Source organism: Glandiceps talaboti, chromosome 5 (assembly GCF_964340395.1).
Source record: "Glandiceps talaboti chromosome 5, keGlaTala1.1, whole genome shotgun sequence".
Classification (NCBI taxonomy): domain Eukaryota; kingdom Metazoa; phylum Hemichordata; class Enteropneusta; family Spengelidae; genus Glandiceps; species Glandiceps talaboti.
Window position 1 is genome coordinate 1,809,340 of NC_135553.1, and position 10,229 is coordinate 1,819,568.

A 10,229-nucleotide genomic window follows, 5' to 3' on the forward strand; every position below is an offset into this window, starting at 1 on the left:
TTTGTTTATATATGTTTACCATTTGTATATAAGCAATGTTTACGGTATGGCTTGCATTTGTGTACAATAGCCATAATATTATCAATACACAACCTATAAAATAATCATTTCAACTATAGGGTTTAGGGTTGTTGAAGGCCGAGCGGTTAATGTCTCTTGCGACTCTTATCACTGCAGTCTGAGTTCGAACCCGCCCAAAGTCAGCCAAGTTGATCAAAAAACTGTGTAGTGTAATTCTAGCGAACAACGCAATTTCCCCCGGATACTCTGGTGTCTTCCTACTTGGTAGAGTACATAAAGTAGAAAACAACCACACAATCCCATCATTTTAATTTGAAAGACATGTTTAAACATTTATCTACATGTGACACAAGTTTTACTTAATGATTTTCAAAAAAAAAGTTAGGGTTTGAGTATAGATTTGCCATTCTGTACGTGAAGAAGAGTACACTTTGACTTTATCGAACGCAGTTCCCATGCATTCCTGTTTCCACCTGCACTAATACTGGACCATGAGGTCCAGCCCTCACTGGACTTTATCTCTTTGTGTCTGTCTTTTTTTGCAACTTTTTTTTGCATCGATATCAAAACCTCTTACATGTAATTAAAGTGTTTTCAAGCAGTTGGTGTTTAATCATGAACACAACCACCTGTTATACCTGCTGTCACTTTCGTCCGTCGACATTCACTCACTCGACACTGGTAATTCACTGGTAATATATGACAATTTACTAAAGTTATACTTAAATTTTTCTAACTCTTATAGCCTGCAAAAACATTTTGCGGATGACCTTTGACCTCGAAGGAATAGCTGAAGGTTTCAATCCATTGGATCATTCCGAACTGATTCTCAAACTGCAAAATCACCAGGCTGAAACTTTGGTATCTATGGATGACACAGAAATTCTGAATGCAACTCTACATTTATCTGTACACAAATCTAATATCAAGAACAGACCAATAACATGGGTAGGAAAACATCTCTTATCTCATACTATGCCTAGTGCATAAAATGTCATGTTTATGACATATAATTAATGTTATGATATTTGTTTGTTTAATGCTTAATTTTATCTTTTAATGTTGTGACATTTTCCGCTTATTTTGTCTGGTGAGTGGTATATCAGATGGCGGGGGGTGGGGGTAGGAGTTTACATATCTTACAATTTTATTTTGTTATTTAACAAATTCAAACTATTCTGTACCTTGAAGCATTGGGTGTTAAGACTTTCTCTGAGATCAAATATTTTGTGTCTTTTGTGTCAGATGATGTGTCAAAGTAACTTTCTCAAATCAGCTTAAACATATATTACCACATTTTACTCCTGGATTGTATCCATAACTTGTCCTTGGACAATTTGGTTTCTGAGAGCATAGGGGTGCGTAGTATTTCTTACATTGTTGTTTTCCTAGTCTACAGTCTCACTATAACAACATTTTGACATGAATATATTTCCCCTACATTTGTGGAAAAAACAAATCTTGTAGAGCGTATATTGATACATTTGTAGTAGCAGGATTCGTGTGATATTTTTCTGAGTATACACTATATGGGTAATATCATGAGCCTTCTCGTTGCCGTACTGTTGCTTTGCTTGCAACCAGTTTATCAGAATGTTGCTTTATATTTTATTTTAAATATGACGAAGGCTTTTAACTATTTCACTTTTACAGACAGAGTGTCTTGGAAGAAAAAGAAAGTTTGTTGTTTTCGAGATCAGCAACATAACCATGAAATATCGAGAGCTGGACATCGAAATTAAGCTAATCCGTCCTTTCCAAGGGTCACTTTATCGATTGGTTTCTCTGAACGGTTCTACCGAACACTTGCCTTTACTTGTCACCTACATGAACAGACAGATACATGAACATGGTAACATGGTGATGTCTAGATACTTGCAGGGCCAAATGGAGGACAAGACTGAGGTGGCATCGACCCAGGTTACTATGGATACAAGACACAAGCGGTCGAGGTTGCCAAGGTTGAAAAAGAGGCCCATACCGAAAACAGATCGAGAGCGTGCGCTCAACCGCTCGACAGATTCAGTTGCCCAACCCAGGAATCGCACAGAAGCAGAAATGCTGGCTTTGAAATTGAAGGGCAAAGCCACGAATCAGATAGAAAGTCCGGCTTTGAACGGCAAACCCACGAATCAGCCGACAGAAAGTCCACCTTCGAATGACAATCAATGTCGTCAAGAGTCACTGCGTGTGCATTATCAGTCACTTTTCAAGGATTATTGGTTGGTCAGTCCCGAATATATCGACGCCAGGGTATGTATGGGTGATTGTCAATTTCCTTTGTCGGCCCACATGAACGCAACTAATCGCGCAGTGTTTATGTCATTAGCACGATTCAGCCACGGTGAAGATAAATACCCACAGCCATGCTGTGTACCCACTAAACTGAAACCCATGAGCGTCATATACGTTGACACCGGCATAATTATAAAGGAAAACTATAGAGACATGATAGTCGAAGAGTGTGGATGTCGTTGACTATCTCGATATCAAAAACAGTAGATACCATCATACAAACTGAGAAGTTCAAAGACCAAATACATGGAAACACAGATCTCGCATGATGCATCCACGGTAATACTAATAATGGTTTACAACCCATCTCATTCTCGCAAACCAGAGTTGATATTTCTTCTGCGACATTGTGAAATACGTCTTGGACGGTGCCGTAAAAGAGGCCGTGGTTTACGACGATATGCATGCATCGTAAATATCGTAGTTTGCAGCAACAATGGACAGACATTAGTAGTTGCCTGTACATAGTAATTAAAAAGTGCATGTATGTTTTGTTTTTTTCACTTTCACCTTGTTATTGTTTTCAATATCGAACAAAAAAATCAAACCAAAAAAAAAAAGGTTTATCATTATTCATGAAGGACATAATGTTAATATTGATTTGAGGAAGTGCACCTATTCGGCAAGTAAGACTTATAACTTGTTATCGTTGTACGACATAATTTTAATCTTGATTTGAGGAAGTGCATCTATTCGGCAAGTTAGACTTATAACTTGTTATTGTTGTACGACTCTTCGAGTAGATTAGGACACGTGATTGAGTATACAATCAATATGTTATAGTCTCATATTTTGCATGAAAACTTTGTACGTAATCAATTCTATTTTTTTAAACGGCAGAATATTTTGAAAAGAATAATTGTAGTAGTTATAGTCTTAAAAACCAGAATTAAGAATAAAAGCAAATGCATGATATTACATAGTATAGAAACTCAACGTGTGGCCTCATTTTCTATGATTTACATGTAAAAAACTAACCAACAACCAGCTGAATACTACACAGACACAGACACAGACAGATTAAGGTACACCCATCATCAGGCCATTTGACTCTTGACTAAGACAAGTTCCCACACTGTATCACCCGTCGTTTTGTCGATTTAGTACATCTTCAAACACAGTCACTTGAATCAATCTGTATGGAATTTTCAAAGAGCTTTTTACTATAAAAACAAATTTCCGTACAGATTGAGCCATGGCCGGGCCATATGACTAAAATCACATGCTAAATTCACAGATTATTACTTCGAATCCAAAGTGACATGCGCCCTCTGTCGTTAGTGTTATTGTGACCCGAGTTTGACCTTTGTAGAGCCAATCAGCGAGCTGCAGTGCAGTGCCGTGTAGTGCTAGCTAGTGGTATCCATCCAAGAAGCGTGAGTGTCTCATCCCGACGTCCCGATCCCGCTGCCCAGATGTGAGATTCATGTGTAGTGGTATCAACTGAGTTGCTTTCATTTATAAAAGAGAAGTCGAAAGAAACAACAAGCTTCGGATACAACCATTTACTATGGCTCTTCCTAGCGAAAGTAAGTACTGGTGCAGTGGTGGTGATTGTAGTTGTAGCGTGTATCCTCTCAGGTACTTGTAATGATGCACAACTATCAATATTAAAGTTTCATAAGTTTGATTGTGTTCTTTTAAGTCAGTGCATATATCTTTATCAGGCAGTATAAGAGCAGGAAAATCCTCTGTACAATGAAATAGGAACTGTAGAAGTAGCTCCACAAGGGTGGGAGACAGCAGGCCAGACAAGACTCAAGAACAATGCGGCTGTCAGTGTTATTTACAATGAACATATTGAAATGTGGGTTGTACCATGGATGTATTAGGGGAGATCCAGAGCTAGGGTTATAGATGCATAGATAGACCGTACATGTGGTTATACTTCTATGATATCAAACAAATAATACCGAGATGTCCAAACACTATATTTCTATGTCAATAATTGGTATGGTTAATCATAGCATTCATGGTGATGCAAATCAAATGATATTAGAAAATCACAATAAGGCCAAAAAAAAAAATATCTGGTTCTGGTCAGGGTAAACTTTCTAAAGTGGTGCGACGACGCGAATTTTTTTTTTTTTTTTTGCAAATGCAAATTAGTAAATACACATTTTTTTGACACTTTACATACTCTGTTCTATCATATTTATCTCTTGAAAAACTTCCTTTTTCTTCGAAGCAGTTTAGGCTTTGTATTTAAGCAGTCTTGGCATGTAGGGTAGATTTCAGCTGCTTGTTCTCCTGATATCAGGAATAAATAAGGGAAACGGGAAAGCAAAAATTATCGGGAAAAAAAGGATCGACGCGATGGTATTCAGGGCATGCACGCGCTGACCAGAACCAGATATATATATTTTTTGGCCTAACTTGTGTTTTATCCAATCATAAAATTAATATCTTTGGGATTTTATATTAATATAGATCTGTCTCTGGGTGATCGACGATTGTCTGATACCTTACCAGAACTCCAAGCTTCACTCAGCAGGATTGAATTTCCACAGAGTGCTAAGGACTTACTATTAATGCTGAGTTCTTACTGTAAATCTTATGAAGCTGGGAAGCAACCACAACCACTTGTAAATCCAGAAAATATAGTAAAGATTGTTGATGAATTTATCTTCTGTTGTACTATCAATTTCAAACACCTTAGAAAGGTAAGTATGACAGAAGTATATCATAGCCTCGAATACATACTCATATTACTGTCCTGTTCTACAGTATAGCATGGCTATTTGTAACCTGGAATCCATACTGTCCTGTTCTACAGTATAGCATGGCTATTTGTAACCTGGAATCCATGCTGTCCTGTTCTACAGTATAGCATGGCTATTTGTAACCTGGAATCCACACTGTCCTGTTCTACAGTATAGCATGGCTATTTGTAGCCTGGAATACATGCTACAGTGTAACATGGCTACTTGTAGCTTGGAATCCATACTGTTCTACAGTATAGCATGGCTATTTATAGCCTGGAATCCATACTGTCCTGTTCTACAGTATAGCATGGCTATTTGTAGCCTGGAATCCATACTGTCCTGTTCTACAGTATAGCATGGCTATTTGTAGCCTGGAATCCATGCTGTTCTGTTCTACAGTGTAGCATAGCTATTTGTAACCCAGAATTCATGCTGTACTGTTCTACAGTGTAGCATAGCTATTTGTAGCCTGGAATACATGCTGTCCTGTTCTACAGTATAGCATGGCTATTTGTAGCCTGGAGTCTGTACTGTCCTGTTCTACAGTATAGCATGGCTATTTGCAATCTGATTAAAATCCGATGTGGTGAAAGTGGCTAGATGTCCTTATTTACCTCTATTCATTGTGTTGTGACGTTTGTTTTGTTCGGAGTGATCGCCGCCTCGATCACTCCGAACAAAACAAACGTCACAACACGATGAATAGAGGTAAATAAGGACATCTAGCCGCTTTCACCACATCGGATTTTAATCAGATTGGGCTATTTGTAGCTTGGAATCCATACTGTCCTGTTCTACTGTGTAGCATGACTATTTGTAGCCTGGAATCCATTTTTCTGTACAATGTCTAAGTTTACATTTCTTTTTACCATGCACTTTCCTTCCAGAGATTAACAGCCAAACAAGAACTTCAACTTCTGGAACTGTTATGTGGTTATTTTGAAAACCAATCGAATGATGCAACCAGAAATGCAGTCTTTAACATCTTGTTCAGTTCAGCATCATTAGATCAAAATGAGGAGTATAAACGAAATATTTTGTATAAGTTGGTATCATTGGCCATAGCAGTTCGATGTACAGTAGTATTGAATTGTACAGCTATACTGATGACTCAACAGGTAAATAACTGTAACTATTGTCTGATGAGGAAGCACAGTTTATGTTATCAATGCGTTTTTTAGGGTTACCAAAATATGTGGTAAAAGTCATATTTTGTAAAAGCCATACTATACTGTAGAACAGGACAGTATGAGCTTTTATATGAAGCTTTTTTGTCTCAAATTTTTCAGATCTATCACATATGTCAAACATAGTGTTGATGTAAGTATAATATAATAATGATAGTAATGTTGAGTTCATATAATATAGCATTTCCCACGCCATTTATTATCCCTGGCTCAGATCAGAACAGCACAACGGCCCTTTAGTCTTCCTCAAATCCCCGGGGAGCATACAATCCATTGCAGCCATTTCAGCGCATAGGATTAAAGCCTTTACATTGCAACCTACATCCTATCAGGTCCTCAATTATACAACTGGGTTAACTGAGGCACAGTTGTGGTTCAAATCTTGCCCAAGGACTTTAGCCACTCAGAAACAAACAGCAGGCAGCGACAGGGCTCGAACCTACAACCTGTAGATTCCAAGCCGGCCATGCTAACCATTCACCCATCATGACTCCACAATATAATTTCTATTATGGTAGTAATGATTCTTTACATTTGGTTAATTATGATTTTTAAATTCATTTTTTTCATCCTAGGTATCGAAGCATTGGTTAACAGATTTAGCTTCAGCCCTCGTACATGACTACTGTATGCTAGTACCAGGGTCATTAACAACACTGCACACTGTAGCCAGCTTTTCACCGTTGTTTGCCTGCCAGTTCCTGACAGCCCTTACTCAGCTGTACAAACCAAGTACAAGTAAGTTGTCATACTTTAGTAATGTATGCACTTGACAGTAAATTGACTTTGTCTTGTCTCACCTGGTTCATCACCCATTGGATATTCATTACATGCACAAACTATATGTAACAGAAGACTGGGAATTGGACAGCAACAGTATATTTTGTCTGACTTCAGAGAATCATTCCAGAGCCAGGGTAAAGTGCCCCCCCCCCCCATACAAATGGCATGTTTGGCCAAATTATTATTCCATGTACCAGTGTTTTGCACCACTGACTTCAGAATGTCCTACCTTGAGGGTAGCCAGGTCAGGTAAACTGTAATACAAAGGATAACTGAAACAAAGATAAAGGCAAATGCAATAAGATTGAATTGTACAGCTAACTGTCCAAAACTAATCTAAACTAAACATAAGATTTGAATGAATTGTATTTGTACTATGTCATCTTTCCATAGGTTTAGCCAGGCTTTCATCTATGCCAATAGCACTACTTGAAGCGATGACTGATTGGGTGTGTACACAACCAATGTTGTGTTTATCACATATAAACCATCACTTAGTCAGTGGTTCTCTACAGTCCTATCAACTACATACCAAGGAACTTCCAACTGATATTTTGACTCCCATTGCTGGACTAATCAATTGTTGTGTATTGGCACCCATGATGGAAGCAGATGTTGAATGGAAGACACATTTAGTGTATTCCAACTTACACTTTGGTGTGTTAGAGACAATGATTGCATATGCCACTTTACTGCATGATCAAAGATTTCATTCTGCCATGAACTTCAATCGAGGTTTACTCAGTGTAATGGATATAAGGAATATTTGTGACAAAGTCAAAATATTTGCAGAAAATTCACATCCAAGTAAATATGAGACGGCAGTGGACAGACTTGCACAAGCAACACAGGTAGCTCTGTCTACTGGTAGTTTGCCATGTCATAAAGGTAGGTAACTGAATACATGATATTTTTAGATTACTAGCCATGAAAAGAACCTATTGAATTAACTTATTCTCATAATACTAAATCTAAATGGTGACCAAGACTACAGGATTATTTTTTTAGTTTGATATATGGAAGTAGAGTGTTTTGGTAACACACAGATTTATGATGTATCTACCACAATGTTGGCTACATCCCATCACAGGGACATGTAATCTTGCTTAGGTGCATGAGAATGCCAAAGATGGGTAGTGGTGGGGTCTCCCACCTCACAATCTGTGCCCCTTCTACCATATCGAACAAGTCTCATCATGTTGAACATCACAGATTTTCAATGGCCTATTTGCATAACTTTATTAATTTTAGATAAAAAATAGTAATAATAATTTATTTATATAGCCTCACTATCCACGACAGTCAAACATGTGATCATTTTTTGTGACTCACCCACCATAGTAAGAACACCAAATGTTGGTGGGTCAAATGTAGTTACTGTGCATTAGTGGCATGTTAAATTTACTTAGAGCATACACTAGTAGATTGAATGAACAAGTTACCACACAATTGCATTCATTGTATGACAACGATTTGTGATAAAATGATTCTTGATTGCCAGTGTTGGATTCAAAATGAGACATATCAACATATGTTTTATCTGCAACATTTGAAATATTTTTTTTTTCATTTTTTATTTTGTTTTTAGATGACCTGAAAAATGCTTTTGTGGGTTTGCGTCAAACCAGGTAAATATCATGATGTTTGGTCTTGTTTTACCTCTATCAATCCATGAGATGTTTTGGTATAATATGAACACAAACCAAGTTATTGTTATCATGTTTGGTCATGTGGTATTTCCCTCGCTATCAATCCATGACATATTTTGACATACATAGAACTGTGGTGTGTGTCAAAATCTAGGTAGTTGAGAGAGTATGGCATATAACTGTGGTGTGTGTCGAAATCTATAGGTAGTTGAGAGTATGACATTGAACTGAGGTGTGTGTCAAATTATCAAATACATTATGTTGTCTTTATAATATTTTGATCTAATTACAGGCTACTTCAGATAGTGTTAAGTCACATGGATGCTGGTCAAAGGATTGGAAGTTCAGTAGAGAGTATGCCTCCTGTCAGAGCACCAGAGTCAAACATACCAATGCAGTATTGAATACTGTGTAAATACATGGCTGTGTGCAGCTGGCGTTGTAGTAACATTGACTCGTCCAGCTACCTGCATGCAGACATCATACAAATAGCAGTGTGGAGGAAGTGATGTTTCATTTCAAATATTCACTTAGCTTTGATATAATCTTATCAAACAGCTGGTACATTGCATAATTGACAGCTTACTAGTATTTCATTCTATTATTCATTCATGTGTATTTTGAACAGATTGATATAGAATGGGGTTTTTTTTGTTAATCAAGAACCAATGTCTCCAGTGTACTGTACAGACTTCTTATAAACATACATTTATACCAATAAAGGCATATTTGTGTATTACTAGTACTTGTGCTCTGACAAAGTTCATACTCATTATTGTGTGTTGTGTAACTTGCTACCGTGCATGTATTTACTGGTACTTCCCAACTGGGTAACTTACTACAGTGCATGTATTTACTGGTACTTCCCAACTGAGTAACTTACTACAGTGCATGTATTTACTGGTACTTCCCAACTGGGTAACTTACTACAGTGCATGTATTTACTGGTACTTCCCAACTGAGTAACTTACTACAGTGCATGTATTTACTGGTACTTCCCAACTGGGTAACTTACTACAGTGCATGTATTTACTGGTACTTCCCAACTGGGTAACTTACTACAGTGCATGTATTTACTGGTACTTCCCAACTGAGTAACTTACTACAGTGCGTGTATTTACTGGTACTTCCCAACTGGGTAACTTACTACAGTGCATGTATTTACTGGTACTTCCCAACTGAGTAACTTATTACAGTGTGTGTATTTACTGGTACTTCCCAACTGAGTAACTTACTACAGTACATGTATTTACTGGTACTTCCCAACTGAGTAACTTACTACAGTGCGTGTATTTACTGGTACTTCCCAACTGGGTAACTTACTACAGTACATGTATTTACTGGTACTTCCCAACTGGGTAACTTACTACAGTGCGTGTATTTACTGGTACTTCCCAACTGAGTAACTTACTACAGTGCGTGTATTTACTGGTACTTCCCAACTGAGTAACTTACTACAGTGCGTGTATTTACTGGTACTTCCCAACTGGGTAACTTACTACAGTGCTTGTATTTACTGGTACTTCCCAACTGAGTAACTTACTACAGTGCGTGTATTTACTGGTACTTCCCAACTGAGTAACTTACTA

At 37.6% G+C, this 10,229-nt stretch overlaps 1 protein-coding gene across 1 annotated transcript; it reads left to right on the top strand.

The window, feature by feature from the left end:
* Positions 1–3,730: 3,730 nt before the first annotated feature.
* Positions 3,731–9,313, top strand: LOC144435851 (integrator complex subunit 15-like). The gene is made up of 7 exons (XM_078124487.1): positions 3,731–3,845; positions 4,747–4,979; positions 5,909–6,139; positions 6,784–6,946; positions 7,385–7,879; positions 8,580–8,619; positions 8,933–9,313. The coding sequence occupies exons 1-7, from the start codon at positions 3,827–3,829 to the stop codon at positions 9,042–9,044; spliced, it is 1,293 nt and encodes a 430-aa protein (XP_077980613.1). The 5' UTR covers positions 3,731–3,826; the 3' UTR covers positions 9,045–9,313.
* The last annotated feature ends 916 nt before the right edge of the window (positions 9,314–10,229 follow it).

Bases quoted from the DNA above. Each gene is read 5' to 3' on its own strand.
- LOC144435851 (XM_078124487.1), top strand. The intron at 4,980-5,908 runs GTAAGTATGACA...CTTTCCTTCCAG, and splicing joins ATTTCAAACACCTTAGAAAG to AGATTAACAGCCAAACAAGA. The intron at 6,140-6,783 runs GTAAATAACTGT...TTTTCATCCTAG, and splicing joins CTATACTGATGACTCAACAG to GTATCGAAGCATTGGTTAAC.